Source organism: Pseudophryne corroboree (assembly GCF_028390025.1).
Source record: "Pseudophryne corroboree isolate aPseCor3 chromosome 3 unlocalized genomic scaffold, aPseCor3.hap2 SUPER_3_unloc_72, whole genome shotgun sequence".
NCBI classification, from domain to species: Eukaryota; Metazoa; Chordata; class Amphibia; order Anura; family Myobatrachidae; genus Pseudophryne; species Pseudophryne corroboree.
The window spans coordinates 423,571-442,665 of NW_026967566.1; the positions used below are offsets into that span (position 1 = coordinate 423,571).

A 19,095-nucleotide genomic window follows, 5' to 3' on the forward strand; every position below is an offset into this window, starting at 1 on the left:
ACTGTTCAGAAATCTGCACGTTATCTTCTCTCCCCAATGTACGGTGGCAGCACTGATATTCTATGGGATACGCTTGATTCCTCTACTGGTTACTGTTGGCATAGTCCTTGCTAAAAAGGCTCTTGTTCTCCTGATCGAGTCAATGAGTCCAGACCAGAATTGGTGATTTTCTTCTATTTTTTTTATATATAAAGTTTTTTTGTTTTTAAATTGCGTTGTTTTTCTTGTTCAATTAATGGTTGTTAATGCATATGTAATATATTTTTGTAAAAATCAAAGGGTCAGTGAGACGTTATGGAGCCAATTTATCATTTATTATTTGCTGCTAATTCCCACGAAACTACTGGATCACCCAAATGTAAGAAGGGACTGAAGCGGGTATCTCCCATACCTTCATAAATGGACATCTCCAGGCAAGGGTCAGGTAAGTTTAATATTTATATACAACAACCCTAATTCACCTACAAGTAAAAAAAACAAACCACAGAACATTGGAATGGACATATTTTATTTAAAACCAACAAATGATAAAACTATTTAATTACACAGAGAGACCCTTCCACCCCCCCCCCCCCCCTTGTAATATCAATCCCACTATTCAAATGCGCTGTCAAAATGGGACATAGCCAAAATTACACTGGAAATCTTTTGCTTTTAAACGACTTTATTTTATATCTTTAATACACAGATTTTTGCCTATATTTTAAACTTACTAAATACTTTACTCTGCACAACAAACTATCGGGTCATTCAGACCCAGCCACAATAGTGGCCCGCAGCAGTTTACCCGGTGGTGGCAAAATGCACATGCGCAGCGGCCACACATATTGCGGTCGCATCTCTAAGGGGTGAATGCGGGCGGGCCTCATATCTCATCTTTTCCAAGTTACTACAAATGATATGAGATCGGTAGCAGCACTACTTTCAGGATTATTACACAGAACGCAGAGGCTGACACAGCAAATAACAGTAACACACACAAGGGATTAATTAGAAATAAGGAAGCATCATCATCATTAAGTCTAATTATCAACTGGTTCTGTGCAGGACACATACACCTCTTTACTGCCTCCAGCAGCCCCTGGTACTGCACTGCAGCCATACACCCTATCTCCCCCCACTGCTGTCACCTGCCCTGTCTCCTCCCACTACTGCCACCACCCTGTCTCCTCCCAGTAATGACACCCACCCTGTCTCCCTCCCACTACTGCCACAGTGTCTCTCCCCCTACTGCCAGTCGTGGCTCGCCCCTACCGTCTCCCCCCCTACTGCCATCCGCCCTGTCTCCCCCCACTACTGCCATCCGCCCCGTATCCCCCACTACTGCCACCCGACGTCTCCCTCTACTGCCATCTGCCCCATATCCCCCCCAATACTGCCACCCGCCCCATCTCCTCCCAGTACTTCCAAAGCCCCATCTTCCTCCACTACTGCCACCCACAGTCTTCCCCCCACTACTGCCAGCCACTGTGTCTCCCCCTGACACCTCAGCACCGCTTGAGGACAATATTACCCACTGACAATGCCTTCGGCAGGCCCCACTACAGCAATAGTGCCACCACTCTGTCTCCCCCCTGACATCTCAGCACTGCTTGGGAATTCTTGGTATTGCTGGTAACAGTCCTTCATCTCCATATGGAAGTAAGCAGGGCAGTAAGGAGGCAGAAGCTGCTTCTGGTACCATGGACCCTGGTCATTTAGGGCTGGGAGAGTCAGAAAGATTATGTAATAGAGTCACCATCTTACAGGTAGCCGGTGAAGGGAGCAGAGAATGGGTGTTATGTGGCAGGAACAGGTTGGTTAGGTAACAGCCTGGCTGCTGCATTCTGTAAAAGCTACAAGCGGTACAATTCTTTTGCTGGGAGACCCAGGTAGAGGACATTACAGTAGTCTATGTGTGATGATGCAATGCATGTATGACTGTAGGTAGAGCTTCTGAGGGAAATAAGTGCTGGAGTCTGGCTATGTTCCTCAGATGAGGATCTGATTGTGGCTGATACCTGATGTCTAAGTGTCACTCCATAATCCAGGACACCAAGAATCCGCACATGATCAGCATTTTGTAACTCTGAAGATCCAAGCACAAGTCTAGTTGGTTTGCAAAGCTGAGCTGTAGCCCTGCCCTTTGTTGGTGAGCTTCTATCATAAGGACGATTCACCAGGTTTGAGTCACAGCGAACTGGCATCACCCACACCTGGAGCTCAGCTAGACATTTAGGATTGGTACTGGGTTCTCAGTACTTGGAGCAAAAGACAGGTCATCTACATAGCAGTGGTAGATGAGGGCATGACACCTGATTATTTCACCCTGCAGGAGCATGTATTTTGCAAAAAGCATAGGAGATAGGAAAAGAAACTTGAAGAGCAACGCATGGCAATGATAAGTATACTCCAGAAGATTAACATGGCTTCTCACCTGTGTGACTTCTCTGGTGTGTAACAAGTTGTGATTTCTGTGCAAAACATTTCCCACACTTAGAACATGGAAATGGCTTCTCACCTGTGTGACTTCTCTGGTGTGTAACAAGTTGTGATTTCTGTGCAAAACATTTCCCACACTTAGAACATGGAAATGGCTTCTCACCTGTGTGACTTCTCTGGTGTGTAACAAGTTGTGATTTCTGTGTAAAACATTTCCCACACTCAGAACATGAAAATGGCTTCTCACCTGTGTGACTTCTGTGATGTTTAACAAGAACTGATTTGTGTGCAAAACCTTTCCCACACTCAGAACATGGAAATGGCTTCTCACCTGTGTGACTTCTGTGATGTATAAAAAGAGCTGATTTGCGTGCAAAACCTTTCCCACACTCAAAACATGGAAATGGCTTCTCACCTGTGTGACTTTGCTGATGTCTAACAAGATGTGATTTCATTGTAAAACATTTCCCACACTCGGAGCAAGAAAATGGCTTCGCACCTGTGTGACTTCTGCGATGTATAACAAGTTGTGATTTCCGGGCAAAACATTTCCCACACTCAGAGCAAGAAAATGGCTTCTCACCTGTGTGACTTCTGTTATGACTAACAAGATCTGATTTCTGTGCAAAACATTTCCCGCACTCAGGACATGGAAATGGCCTTTCACCTGTGTGACTTCGCTGATGTGTAACAAGTTGTGATTTCCGTGTAAAACATTTCCCACACTCAGAGCAAGAAATTGGATTCTCACCTGTGTGACTTCTGTTATGACTAACAAGATCTGATTTCTGTGCAAAACATTTCCCACACTCAGGACATGGAAATGGCTTCTCACCTGTGTGACTTCGCTGATGTGTAATAAGTTGTGATTTCCATGCAAAACATTTCCCACACTCAGAACATGGAAATGGCCTCTCACCTGTGTGACTTCGCTGATGTTTAATAAGTTGTGATTTCTGGGTAAAACATTTCCCACACTCAGAACATGGAAATGGCTTCTCACCTGTGTGACTTCGCTGATGTGTAATAAGTTGTGATTTCCATGCAAAACATTTCCCACACTCAGAACATGGAAATGGCCTCTCACCTGTGTGACTTTGCTGATGTGTAACAAGTTGTGATTTCCGTGCAAAATATTTCCCACACTCAGAACATGGGAATGGTGATGTACCTGTGTGACTTCTCTTATGTGCATCAAGAGTTGATTTGTATGTAAAACATTTCCCACACTCAGAACAGGAATATGGTTTCTCACCTGTATGTATTCTCTTATGTATTACAAGAAGTGATTTGTATGTAAAACATTTCCCACACTCAGAACATGGAAATGGCCTCTCACCTGTCTTAGCTGGCTGATGGGTAATAAGCTTTGTGTTCTGTATAAAACATTTGGCATCTATAGAACAGGGAAACACTGTATCTAATGTCAGAGCTGTAACAGATGCACCAATATCAGAGTGATCAGGAGAACATTTCCCAGGATCAGGGGGATCAGCTGATAGAGCTGGATGTATAATTGGGGTAATGGGGTTAGCTCCTGGAGAATCCTGTCTGCTGTCATTATCTTTTATGTCACAATCCGGGGATAACATTAGATGTCCTTCTGTGATATTCCTGCTTGTGTGTCCATCTGCTGGAAATAAAATATATTATGGAAATGTGACATTTTCTGTAACAATATTAATCTTGTAAACAATAGGAGAAGACGACTCTGAGACACTTAATTGTAAATGTGTGTGTGTATTAAAACACAACTTTTAATGAAGGCTTTATAATATTGTGTCTCAGACTATCATTGTGTCCACCCTCCTGAGAACACTCACAATAACAAATGTAATATTATAATAAGACTTAGATATATCTCTCTCTTGTACTGGTAACTAACCATGAAGTATAAATGGAGATGTAGTCACTCGCCATGTCCTATGTCAGCACCAATGTAAAACAATGGATGGGGAACATATCGTTTGAATTGGAGATTCTAGATGAACAATAACATCAGTCATATGAGCTGATGGATCAGAGAAATGTCTCCTAACGTTACTCCTGGAAGCATTGGTAAGGTAGCATTCCTTTATGTGTGTGCTCATACGCTGGTAAGCCTGTACATGTGTTACTCACCCTTATATAAGGTATATTGCTACAGCAGAGTAGGTGTGGAACAAGGTATTTTATATGCAATACACCATGTAATCATCATCTGCTAGGTTATAATACCCTGTTACACCCCCATCATCAGTGTCTTACCTCTATTCTCTCAATAGTAATAAGGATGATGTGTGTACGGTAAGTATGATACAGAGAATTACATATCAGAATCTATACAGTTGCCGCCATACTTCTGCTTCTCATACGTGTGCTACTGGCAGCAGTGAACATCTGAGTGAGAGTGCAGGGAAGACAGCAGAGTCTGATGAGAAAGAGATTGGATCTGCCTTTGCAGGAATGTACCACACCTGTCACCCCTGTTAGTATATAAAATAATAAATAAGAGGAGCGTGGTCCATCCAGATGTGTTTTCTGGACCTCTCCTCACTAAGTGGCTTCTTATCTACCCTATCTGATAGCTCTCAGTCGCCGCTGGGACCAAGACCCAATCTAATAAGTCCACTACTCCTACTGCCCTAAAGCCGCTCGCTCCGCTCACCGTTCACTGCCGCAGCCTAGTGACGCAGCTGAAGCCATAGGCCGTATTCTGGGGCTAAGTGTGCCCAGTCTTTCCTGCACGCTCCGGATACCTGACTTGGAGGCGCTTTTGCCTCAGGTGGGAGTACTGGCTCTTCCGCTACTGCTGGGGACAGAACGGGCTGCGCACAGTCACCGGAGCCCGGCAGTGATATTGGAAAGTGAGGTGATGATCAAGCACTCTTGCTCCATTGCCCTTTCTCCGAATTCCACTAGTCAATCTGCTAAGGTATCCATGTCGCCCCCCCCCCCGGGACGTTGGACCTCCGGCCCTGCTAGGTATGAAACATGGCTGCTGCTAGTAGAGATGGTGGGGATTGTGAGTCTCACCGGTTCTGTACGAAGGTCCACTGGTAGACCGCCCTCTTCGATGCCAACACCCTTAGCACTCTCTACCTCCACCCGGCGGAACTCCTGCGCTGCAGTTACTCCTCTCCTAACTCTGCTTCTTCAGTCAGGTGACCGAAAAGCCACCTGGGATTATCCCACCGCTATGCCAGCAATTCCTGTGATCGGATGGTTCTGTATGAAAGCCATTGCCCTGCCTTGCATCCCGCCCCAGTCACAGAATGGATGTTTAGGTCACACGGGATCTGGCCAAATAGAGGATTCCCACTTACCATGAGTAACCGCCTACTACTGACTCAATGACGAATCACCACTAGTCGCTGGACTTGGCCTCTGCACGGTAGCAGGTGGGAGGCGGAGCTTGGAGATGCTGAGTGCACCCTGGACAGCCGGAAAACAGAACTATGGAATAGCACTGCAGGTCACTAGATGAAGCGTCTTGAGGCAGATGATTATTCACCCAGTCTTAAAAAAGACTCTTCCCTATTGCTAGGGGCAACTGCAATACAGCAAGATGTTTACAGCAGCGTGAAAATGGTATAATAGCTCTGGAGGCTCACAGGCCTCCTCTTTTTATCTTACTCCAATACACATACCACAGAGGGTAAGTCCACCGTGCTGTTCTCAACCAATCATTGTTTATCCATGTGATGTGCATGCCTTGGTCACATGCACAGCTATCATTTTCCTCTATGGATGGTGGGGATAGTCACTCTCCTTTGACCGGCCCATCCTGGAGGGTTGGTATCCGCCCTGGTGACGTTCAGTCTAGACTGGGGGAAGTTTTCCCATCTAAACTACTTCCAGGAATCTGCCCAGGTACCCAGCTCATCATCTCCAGCCTAAACTTGGGCTCAAGAGATGGGCAGCCTAGATCCCCGATCAAGGTTTCCTGCCCACCGAGAGTTATCCCTATGGAGCTCCAGAAAACCGGCTTGTTTTAAAGCTGGGCTGCTCCTCTCTCTCCCCATGATACTTCCATGTGGGAGGCAAGAGAGGAAGGAATTCCATTTTGGGGGAAAAGTACTGGGGGAATCCAACAGCCTACACCAGGAATGTCTTTTTGGAGCCGAAATTGACGTCAGACACAACCCCGCAAATGCCTGCGTTTTTCCAAACACAAGCAGAAAACGGTCAGTTGCCACCCACAAACGTCCTCTTCCTATCACTCACCTTGTGATCGCCGTTGCAAATGGATTCTTCGTTAAATCCATCGCTCAGCAATGATTCGCTATGTACCCATGCGACATGCCTGCGTATTGCGGTGCATACGCATGCGCAGTAGTAATGTGTCCGCGTTCGCTGCAAAAAACTGCAGCGAGCGATCAACTCGGAATGAACCCCTAAATCCAGTCTGGGGCTTCTATTATAGCAGCACCATAAACCCATTACATATATAAAATGTGTATAACGTGCTCTATCTGCTGCAATGTGTATAACGTGCTCTACCTGCTGCAATGTGTATAACGTGCTCTACCTGCTGCAATGTGTATAACGTGCTCTACCTGGTGCAATGTGTATAACGTACTCTACCTGCTGCAATGTGTATAACGTGCTCTACCTGCTGCAATGTGTATAACGTGCTCTACCTGCTGCAATGTGTATAACGTGCTCTACCTGCTGCAATGTGTATAACGTGCTCTACCTGCTGCAATGTGTATAACGTGCTCTACCTGCTGCAATGTGTATAACGCGCTCTACCTGCTGCAATGTGTATAACGTGCTCTACCTGCTGCAATGTGTATAACATTCTCTACCTGGTGCAATGTGTATAACATTCTCTACCTGCTGCAATGTGTATAACATGCTCTACCTGCTGCAATGTGTATAACGAGCTCTACCTGCTGCAATGTGTATAACATTCTCTACCTGGTGCAATGTGTATAACATTCTCTACCTGGTGCAATGTGTATAACATTCTCTACCTGCTGCAATGTGTATAACGAGCTCTACCTGCTGCAATGTGTATAACGTGCTCTACCTGCTGCAATGTGTATAACGTGCTCTACCTGCTGCAATGTGTATAACGTGCTCTATCTGCTGCAATGTGTATAACGTGCTCTACCTGCTGCAATGTGTATAACGTGCTCTACCTGCTGCAATGTGTATAACGTGCTCTACCTGCTGCAATGTGTATAACGTGCTCTACCTGCTGCAATGTGTATAACGTGCTCTACCTGCTGCAATGTGTATAACGTGCTCTACCTGCTGCAATGTGTATAACGTGCTCTACCTGCTGCAATGTGTATAACGTGCTCTACCTGGTGCAATGTGTATAACGTGCTCTACCTGCTGCAATGTGTATAACGTGCTCTACCTGCTGCAATGTGTATAACGCGCTCTACCTGCTGCAATGTGTATAACGTGCTCTACCTGCTGCAATGTGTATAACGTGCTCTACCTGCTGCAATGTGTATAACGTGCTCTATCTGCTGCAATGTGTATAACGTGCTCTACCTGCTGCAATGTGTATAACGTGCTCTACCTGCTGCAATGTGTATAACGTGCTCTACCTGCTGCAATGTGTATAACGTGCTCTACCTGCTGCAATGTGTATAACGTGCTCTACCTGCTGCAATGTGTATAACGCGCTCTACCTGCTGCAATGTGTATAACGCGCTCTACCTGCTGCAATGTGTATAATGTGCTCTACCTGCTGCAATGTGTATAACGTGCTCTACCTGGCGCAATGTGTATAACATTCTCTACCTGGTGCAATGTGTATAACATTCTCTACCTGCTGCAATGTGTATAACGTGCTCTACCTGCTGCAATGTGTATAACGTGCTCTACCTGCTGCAATGTGTATAATGTGCTCTACCTGCTGCAATGTGTATAACGTGCTCTACCTGCTGCAATGTGTATAACGTGCTCTATCTGCTGCAATGTGTATAACGTGCTCTACCTGCTGCAATGTGTTTAACGTGCTCTACCTGCTGCAATGTGTATAACGTGCTCTACCTGCTGCAATGTGTATAACGTGCTCTGCCTGCTGCAATGTGTATAACGTGCTCTACCTGCTGCAATGTGTATAACGTGCTCTACCTGGTGCAATGTTTATAACGTGCTCTACCTGGTGCAATGTGTATAACGTGCTCTACCTGCTGCAATGTGTGTAACGTGCTCTACCTGCTGCAATGTGTGTAACGTGCTCTACCTGCTGCAATGTGTATAACGTGCTCTACCTGCTGCAATGTGTATAACGTGCTCTATCTGCTGCAATGTGTATAACGTGCTCTGCCTGCTGCAATGTGTATAACATTCTCTACCTGGTGCAATGTGTATAACGTGCTCTACCTGCTGCAATGTGTATAACATGCTCTACCTGCTGCAATGTGTATAACGTGCTCTACCTGCTGCAATGTGTATAACGTGCTCTATCTGCTGCAATGTGTATAACGTGCTCTGCCTGCTGCAATGTGTATAACATTCTCTACCTGGTGCAATGTGTATAACGTGCTCTGCCTGCTGCAATGTGTATAACGTGCTCTACCTGCTGCAATGTGTATAAAGTGCTCTACCTGCTGCAATGTGTATAACGTGCTCTACCTGCTGCAATGTGTATAACGTGCTCTACCTGCTGCAATGTGTATAACGTGCTCTATCTGCTGCAATGTGTATAACTTGCTCTACCTGCTGCAATGTGTATAACGTGCTCTACCTGCTGCAATGTGTATAACGTGCTCTACCTGCTGCAATGTGTATAACATGCTCTACCTGCTGCAATGTGTATAACGTGCTCTACCTGCTGCAATGTGTATAATGTGTTCTACCTGCTGCAATGTGTATAATGCGCTCTACCTGCTGCAATGTGTATAACATTCTCTACCTGGCGCAATGTGTATAACGTGCTCTACCTGGTGCAATGTGTATAACATGCTCTACCTGCTGCAATGTGTATAACGTGCTCTACCTGCTGCAATGTGTATAACGTGCTCTACCTGCTGCAATGTGTATAACGTGCTCTGCCTGCTGCAATGTGTATAACGTGCTCTACCAGCTGCAATGTGTATAACGTGCTCTACCTGCTGCAATGTGTATAACGTGCTCTACCTGCTGCAATGTGTATAACATTCTCTACCTGGCGCAATGTGTATAACATGCTCTACCTGCTGCAATGTGTATAACGTGCTCTATCTGCTGCAATGTGTATAACGTGCTCTACCTGCTGCAATGTGTTTAACGTGCTCTACCTGCTGCAATGTGTATAACATGCTCTACCTGCTGCAATGTGTATAACGTGCTCTACCTGCTGCAATGTGTATAACGTGCTCTACCTGCTGCAATGTGTATAACATGCTCTACCTGCTGCAATGTGTATAACGTGCTCTACCTGCTGCAATGTGTATAACATTCTCTACCTGGCGCAATGTGTATAACGTGCTCTACCTGCTGCAATGTGTATAACGTGCTCTACCTGCTGCAATGTTTATAACATTCTCTACCTGGCGCAATGTGTATAACGTGCTCTACCTGCTGCAATGTGTATAACATTCTCTACCTGCTGCAATGTGTATAACGTGCTCTACCTGCTGCAATGTGTATAACGTGCTCTACCTGGTGCAATGTGTATAACGTGCTCTACCTGCTGCAATGTGTATAACGTGCTCTACCTGGTGCAATGTGTATAACGTGCTCTACCTGCTGCAATGTGTATAACGTGCTCTACCTGGCACAAAGTGTGTAACTTGCTCTACCTGGTGCAATGTGTATAACGTGCTCTACCTGCTGCAATGTGTATAACGTGTTTTACCTGGTGCAATGTGTATAACGTGCTCTACCTGGTGCAATGTGTATAACGTGCTCTACCTGGTGCAATGTGTGTAACGTGCTCTACCTGGCGCAATGTGTATAACGTGCTCTACCTGGCGCAATGTGTATAACGTGCTCTACCTGGCGCAATGTGTATAACGTGCTCTACCTGGCGCAATGTGTATAACGTGCTCTACCTGGTGCAATGTGTATAACGTGCTCTACCTGCTGCAATGTGTATAACGTGCTCTACCTGGTGCAATGTGTATAACGTGCTCTACCTGGCGCAATGTGTATAACGTGCTCTACCTGGCGCAATGTGTATAACGTGCTCTACCTGGCACAATGTGTATAACGTGCTCTACCTGGCGCAATGTGTATAACGTGCACTACCTGCTGCAATGTGTATAATACGCTCTACCTGGTACAATGTGTATAACGTGCTCTACCTGGTGCAATGTGTATAACGTGCTCTACCTGGTGCAATGTGTATAACGTGCTCTACCTGGCGCAATGTGTATAACTTGCTCTACCTGGCACAATGTGTATAACGTGCACTACCTGCTGCAATGTGTATAATGCACTCTACCTGGAGCAATGTGTATAACGTGCTCTACCTGGCGCAATGTGTATAACGTGCTCTACCTGGCGCAATGTGTATAACGTGCACTACCTGCTGCAATGTGTGTAATGCACTCTACCTGGTGCAATGTGTGTAATGCACTCCACCTGGTGCAATGTGTATAACGCGCTCTGCCTGGTGCAATGTGTATAATGAGCTCTACCTGGTGCAATGTGTATAACGAGCTCTACCTGCTGCAATGTGTATAACGTGCTCTACCTGCTGCAATGTGTATAACATGCTCTACCTGCTGCAATGTGTATAATTTACTCTACCTGGTGCAATGTGTATAACGTGCTCTACCTGCTGCAATGTGTATAACGTGCTCTACATGGCGCAATGTGTATAACATGCTCTACCTGCTGCAATGTGTATAATGCACTCTACCTGCTGCAATGTGTATAACGTGCTCTACCTGGTGCAATGTGTATAAGGTGTTCTACCTGGCGCAATGTGTATAACGTGCTCTACCTGGGGCAATGTGTATAACGTGCTCTACCTGGTGCAATGTGTATAACGTGCTCTACCTGCTGCAATGTGTATAACGTGCTCTACCTGGTGCAATGTGTATAACGCGCTCTACCTGGTGCAATGTGTATAAGCAGCACTACTGAGTGGTGCAATGTGTATAACGTGCTCTACCTGGTGCAATGTGTATAACGCACTCTACCTGGTGCAATGTGTATAAGCAGCACTACTGAGTGGTGCAATGTGAATTGGCACTATGATGTGGCCACGCCCCTTCTCCACAAACTCATGCTCCTAAATTTTTTCATTACACTATGGGAGGGGGAGCACCAATTCACTTTCTGACAAAATGTCTAGTTACATTTCTGGTGCAAAGTGTCCAGTATAGCTACACAGCCCAGCAGCACTGTCACCCCCTCCCTCCCCCTTGCAGCACTGTCACCCCCTCCCTCTCCCTTGCTGCACTGTCACCCCCTCCCTCTCCCTTGCTGCACTGTCACCCCCTCCCTCCCCCTTGCAGTACTGTCACCCCCTCCCTCCCCCTTGCAGCACTGTCACCCTCCCTCCCCCTTGCAGCACTGTCACCCCCTCCCTCCCCCTTGCAGCACTGTCACCCCCTCCCTCTCCCTTGCTGCACTGTCACCCCCTCCCTCTCCCTTGCTGCACTGTCACCCCCTCCCTCCCCCTTGCAGTACTGTCACCCCCTCCCTCCCCCTTGCAGTACTGTCACCCCCTCCCTCCCACTTGCAGCACTGTCACCATCCCTCCTCCTTGCAGCACTGTCACCCCCTCCCTCCCCCTTGCAGCACTGTGACCCCCTCCCTCTCCCTTGCAGCACTGTCACCCCCTCCCTCCCCCTTGCAGCACTGTCACCCTCCCTCCCCCTTGCAGCACTTTTGTAGTGTCCAAATCAAGTCTGAGTTTTTATATTTAAATCATTAATAATAACCTTAATTCCAATGGAACCCAGAAGGGGACAGGTAGGACCCCAATTTTGAAAAGTGAGGGGTCCCTGGGACCCACTTTTTTTGGGATCATTGCGATCACTCCCTGGAGCGCTGAGGTGCCAGGTGTATAGCTCCTGGACCCCAGCGCCCTACTACTACCTGCCGCATAGGGAGGGGGGGTTTCCCTCACTGCCGCGGTCGCTGGAAAAGTCTATACATTTTAAAGATGGCACCTAGCGCCAGTATACACCACCGTTCAAAAGTTTGGGGTCATCCAATTTTGTGTTTTCCATGAAAACTCACTTATTTAGCAAATGAGTTGCACAATGAATAGAACATATAGTCAAGACATTGCAAAGGTTAAAAATAATTATTTTTATTTGAAATAATAATTTTCTCCTTCAAACTTTGTTCCTTTGCAGCAATTACAGCATTGCAGACCTTTGGCATTGTAGCTGTTAATTTGTTGAGGTATCTGAAGAAATTTCACCCCACGCTTCCTGAAGCTCCTCCCACAAGTTGGATTGGCTTGATGGGCACTTCTTGCGTACCATATGGTCAAGCTGCTCCCACAACAGCTCAGTTGGGTTGAGATCTGGTGACTGCGCTGGCCACTCCATTACAGACAGAATACCAGCTGCCGGCTTCTTCCATAAATAGGTCTTGCATAATTTGGAGGTGTGCTTTGGGTCATTGTCCTGTTGTAGGAGGAAACTGGCTCCAATCAAACGCTGTCCACAGGGTATGGCATGGCATTGCAAAATGGAGTGATAGCCTTCCTTACTCAAAATCCCTTTTACCTTGTACAAATCTCCCACTTTACCAGCACCAAAGCAGCTCCGGACCATCACATTACCTCCACCATGCTTGACAGATGGCGTCAGGCACTCTTCCAGCATCTTTTCACTTGTTCTGCGTCTCACAAATGTTCTTCTGTGTGATCCAAACAATTTGATTCGTCTATCCATAAGACTTTTTTCCTATCTTCCTCTGTCCAATGTCTGTGTTCTTTTGCCCATATTAATCTTTTCCTTTTATTGGCCAGTCCTTTTACTGCCCATATTAATATTTTCCTTTTATTGGCATTTTCTTTGCCACTCTGCCTAGAAGGCCAGCATCCCAGAGCCGCCTCTTCACTGTAAACATTGACAATGGCGTTTTGTGGGTACCATTTAATGAAGCAGTTAGGACCTGTGAGGCATCTGCTGCCAGTTGAGGACCTGTGAGGCGTCTATTTCTCAAACTAGAGACTCTAATGTACTTGTCTTCTTGCTCAGTTGTGCACCAGGGCCTCCCACTTCTCTTTCTACTCTGGTTAGAGCCTGTTTGTGCTGTTCCCTGAAGGGAGTAGTACACACAGTTGTAGGAAATGTTCAGTTTCTCAGCAAGTTCTCGCATGGAATAGCCTTCATTTCTAAGAACAAGCAAAGACTGTCGAGTTTCACATGAAAGGTCTCTTTTTCTTGCCACTTTCAGAGTATAATCGAACCCACAAATGTGATGCTCCAGACACTCAACTAACTCAAAGATAGTCCAGTGTTATAGCTTCTCTAACGAGCAAACCCATTTTCAGCTGTGCTAACATAACTGCACAAGGGCTTTCTAATCATCCATTAGTCTTCTACCGCGATTAGCAAACACAATGTACCATTAGAACACTGGAGTGATGGTTGCTGGAAATGGGCCTCTATACACCAATGTAGATATTCCATTAAAAACCAGACGTTTGCAGCTAGTACAGTCATTTACCACATCAACAATGTAAAGAGTGTATTTCTGATTGTTTTAATGTTATCTTCATTGAAAAGAAAAGTGCTTTTCCTTATAAAATAAATGTCTAAGTGACCCCAAGCTTTTGAACAGTAGTGTATGATCTGGTGCATCTGAAGATGTGAACCGGACCACTAGCTCAGGAGATGTTCTGGCATGGAACCTTCAGTACTGGATCGCCTCGTATGAGGCTAACATCTTTCCCAACAATCTTATGCAAAGATGGATGGAGACCCGATTCAGTCGTATAACTGCTCGGACCACATCCTGGAGCGTCCTTGCCTTGTCCTCTGGGAGGAACACTTTCTGAGCCACTGTATCCAGAAACATTCCCAGGAACTGGAGCTACTGAGTAGGCTCCTGTTACTGGGAATGTTTCTCAGAAGTAGGGACTTCGTAAATTGAGGATCCACCCATGATGTGACAGAAGCTGAATAGTGCGGCCTATATTGAGCAATAGAAGCTCACTGGATCTCGCTTTTTATCAAGAGATCATCTAGGTAAGGGACAATATTGATCCCTTGGACTCGGAGCTGGAACATCATCTCCACCATCACCTTTGTGAAGACCCTTGGAGCTGTGGTCAGGCCAAAGGGTGGCACCTGGAACTTGTAGCGACCGTTCAACAGGGCAAACCGTAGGTAAGCCTGGTGAGACGGCCATATCAGTAAATGGAGATGAGCATCATTTATATCAAACAAAACCATGAACTCCTGTTCTTCCAAACCCGGAATCACTGCTCGCAAGGATTCCATCTTGAACTTGAAAAACCTTTAGTGAAGGATTCAAGGATTTTAGATTCAAAATGGCCCTTAGCGAACCGTCCGGTTTTGGTACCACAAACAGGTTGGAGTAGTAACCCTTTCCCTGTTGTTGTAGTGGCACTGGAACAATGACTTGGGACTGGGCCAGCTTTAGGATGGCCTGTTGCAGCGTAACTCGTGTATCCTCCAAAACTAGTAAACTTGATTAGAAAAATCGTTGGGGAGCAGCACTGCTGAACTCCAGCTTGTAGCCAAGAAATTAGGTCCTTTACCCAGGCATCCTGGCAGGAGCTTTCCCAGATGCGGCTGAAGTGACGCATGTCGGTGTCCGGAGCCTTAACTCCGGTGCGGTATCCTTGGTGATGCGATCCCGGTGGTTGGCGCAGTTGCGGTGGCGCGGAGCTGCTTGCAGTGGGTCCTTGGGCACATGTGCGGCTTCCGGAGGTCAGGGTCCGGTGACCCAGATGCTGCGGCGGGTAGTTGCTGCAGCAGAGCCCTCTGGTGGTGAATCTGTCTCAGGAAATCAAGGCCGGAGCTGGGTTAGCTTAAGTGCTGCACCTGAGAATGTCCCCAGTGCTGGGGGTGGCCATGTTGGAGACTTGAGATCTGCCAATTGAATCCACACTCTGTGTCCAGCCAATCTGGTATAGTCTTCCCTTATAAAAGGGGACTGGCTCAGGGAGAGAGTGCCAGTGCTTCAAGTTACTTTCCTGTGAAAGGTGCTCCAGCTCTGTGCTCCCAGGCTGCTCCTGGTTCTGGTTGCCATCATCTGTCATGACCTATCACTGCTGCAGCCCTGGCGTTTAACCCATCGCCACTCGTGGAGGCGCTCACGGGGCTCCTGGTCGTAAAGGAGCTTCGGGTGCTAAACATTGGTTCCTGCGAGCGTCTCGCAAGCTCAAGCCACAGTCTTTGCTTCTTCCAGATCTGAGTTCTTCAGCCGCTGTTGTTTCCAAGCCCAAGCCAGTCTTCATTTCTTCAAAGTCAGAGTTTCTCAGCCTCATCTACCAGTCACAAGCCACAGTCTTCCACTTCTTCAAAAACCCAGTCTCCTTCAGCCTTGTCTACCAACCGCAAACCACAGTCTTCGCAATACCGGTGATCTTGAGCTCCATTCCTCAACTTGTTTAATCATAGACTTCAGTTCATTATTCCATGTATTTCAATTCCTCAAGTATCGGTGTACAGTTGTTTGTTCATTAAAAACACAGTTATCCTTCTACAGAGTTCTCATTCTCCAGCCAACTCTAACACCCACTAGTCCTCCACTTCATGAGGAAAAACTACATTCAACCTCCTTGTCTACTTCCTACACAGTAAGCTGTCCTCCCAGCCCAAGTTTTATTGTCGGAACCCCAATCTCCGCCGAGCATGACAACACAGTCGAAATCCCACCTCGAGATCCCCTCAGGGTGGGGGGGCACCATCATGCTGAGGCCCTAGTGGAAGCTGAACTGGTGCTTTGTTCCCGAGAACCTGCGACGGCTGATTTTCTTGTCTTGCCTCTGGTGCCTTCCACCGTGTTTGAGGTGCCTCCGGCTCTTGATCTGAACCTGGCAGTCCGAAAGGGGTAGGAACACCTAGCCAGTGGGGCCCCAGAAGGCAGAAAACTGGATTTACCTGCAGTAACCTTTGAAATCCATGTATCCAACTCAACCCCGAATAGCCACTCCCCTGAGAAAGGAAGATACTCCACACTCTGCGCTTAGAAACTGCGTCCGCTATCCACTGATGCAGCCACAAAGTTCTGCGTGCCGACAATGCCATGGCAGTAGTCCTAGCGTTAATAGCGCCTATCCCCTTGAGAGAGTCACTCAGGACGCGTGCATTGTCCTGATTGTGTTTATGAGAGTCACCAGGGACGTATCTCCAGCAAGGCTTTCTTGAATTCGAGTCGCCCATGTATGAATGGCATGTGTCATCCGGCAACCCGCTATCACAGGTCTTTGTGATACACCAGCCGCTGTGTAAATAGACTTTAATGTAGTCTCTATTTTCCTATCCCCAGGGTCCTTTAATGCAGAGGAGCCAGGGACTGGTAATACCACTTTTTTTGATTGGAGACTGATACGTCTACTGCCGGGGAATCTTCCCAGTTTTACCTGCCTTCCGGAGTAAATGGGAAAGTGTGCAGAAACCGATTTGTCACCTGGTATTTTTTCATCAGGATTTTTCCAGGTTAACTTAAACATGTCATCTAGTTCTTTAGAATCAGGGAAAGTGACACTAGTTTCTTTTTCTGTGCTAAGAAAAATGACTGCTGTACTGCAGCGTCTTCCAAAGGGACTTTTATCACATCCCTGATAGTAAGTATAAGGGAATTAATACCCTGTGCAGAAGGCGAGTCCTCTGTAATAGGATCCCATTCCTCCCACTCCTCCTGTACCTCGTCCTCAGATTCTGAGAGTAAATCAGGCAGCTCACGCTTATGTGGCCCTGAACTAGGGAGGGGGGGCTGTTTATCATCTGCCCTTGCAGCTAGGTCTGCTACAGCCTGCTGCCGTTGTTGTGTCTTTTGATTATTAGCAGTGAGCTGGGATGACATGTCTGTCATCATGGTTTTTATGGCACTGAGCCAGGATGGCTCCTGACCCTCCCCCCAGTCTCCTCACTAACTTGAGTGGACTGACTGCATTGTTCACATGAGAGGGAACCAGCCTCAGAGGGAGAGAATCTGGTGTGACATACACTGTATAATTGGTTTTACCATTTACAGTATACAAACACACAAACGTGTATATATAGCAAGCCTGCCCTTACTGTATGTGAGAAGGAGACACAGAAAGAGGAACAGCACACCCAGGCCCAGCAGACTCAGTGAGACTGCAGGCTGTCTGTATCACGGTGTAACACCGGAGTTCTTGTCCTTTTCAGGACACTAAAGCGTGTATAATAGCGTCTCTCCCCCATATTGACACCCATGTACCAGTTTCCTGTGTATCCCGAGTGTCTGCAGGAGCTGTGTGTCCTTGCTGCTGCAGCTGTAAGCAGAGGAAGTGTGCCGCGACCAGTTGCAAGGTGTTCCGCGGAGCCAGGGCAGTTTCCTGCACCTTCAGAGTGAACTGTTGGCCCGGGCTCTTCTTAGAGGATCAGTCATGCTCCGCTCGTGACGTATGCCTTGAAGATGCGGTGGTGTGATATCATAGGTCACGGCCGACGCTTCTCACCACCCTGCCAGCCCACCCGCCTGCATACACATCTGTCCAGTTCCTGCCTGCATACACAGCTTTCCTTGTGCTCCCACATCCACACCTGCCCGACCACCCACTGCTCAGTATTCGCAGCACACCACTATGAACAATCCCCACCACGGAGGGACCTGGAGGAGGGCTAATATTTGTTTTTTTTTCCTCTAGTGGGGAACAATAGGATTTATGTGGGGAGAATAAGGATTTATGTGGGGAACAATGTGAATAATTTATGTGGGGAGCAACAGAAATTTATGTAGGGAGCAATATGATTTATGTGGGGAGCAATGTGATTGTTTTTTCTGTGTAGACCAATTTTTTTACTACGAGGGCCAATGTGTGTTTTTTGTTTTTTTCTGTGGGGAACTGATGGTGTGCTTTGGCAATTTTAAAATATTGTTTGGTGTGCCGCAAGTAAAAAAAGGTTGAAAATCACTGCCGTAGAGGATGCTGGGGTCCACTTCATGACCATGGTGTATAGACTGTTCTGCAGGAGCCATGGGCACTCTTAAGACTTTTCAATGGGTGTGAACTGGCTTCTCCGTCTCTGCCCCTACTCCAGACCTCAGTTGTAGGAACTGTGCCCAGGGAGACTGACATTTCGAGGAAAGGAATTACTAATTGTGAGATATCTACCAACTCACACCCTCAACCATGCCGCACACATGGCATTTAACATAACACATGCCAATAGGCATGAACCAATTACAGCAACAAGCTGAAACTAACAAAACACAACTTGTGTAACTCTAATAACAAAACTGCAGGTAAAGTACGCACTGGGACGGGCACCTAGCATCCTCTACGGACTAGGAGAAAAGGATTTACCGGTAGGTATCAAAAACGAGTTATATGGTAAGAACTTACCTTTGTTAAAACTCTTTCTGCGAGGTACACTATGGGAGGGGATGCACTGTAGCGGGCACAAGAACCCAGCGTCCAAAGGAAGCATCCTGGGAAGCGGCAGTATCGAAGGCATAGAACCTTAGGAACGTGATCCCGGAGGCCCACGTAGCTGCCTTGCACAATTGATCAAGGTCTCTTTTTCTTGCCACTTTCAGAGTATAATCGAACCCACAAATGTGATGCTCCAGACACTCAACTAACTCAAAGATAGTCCAGTGTTATAG

General features: G+C 46.8%; 1 protein-coding gene across 1 annotated transcript in view; it reads right to left on the reverse strand.

The window, feature by feature from the left end:
• Positions 1–1,403: 1,403 nt before the first annotated feature.
• The window catches only part of LOC134984680 (oocyte zinc finger protein XlCOF6-like), a 71,020-nt gene continuing 53,328 nt past the window's right edge, over positions 1,404–19,095 (reverse strand). The window contains exon 7 of the mRNA XM_063950204.1: positions 1,404–4,051. Coding sequence (XP_063806274.1) covers positions 2,400–4,051 — 1,652 coding nt within the window. The 3' untranslated portion in view covers positions 1,404–2,399. The remainder of the gene's footprint in view (positions 4,052–19,095) is intronic.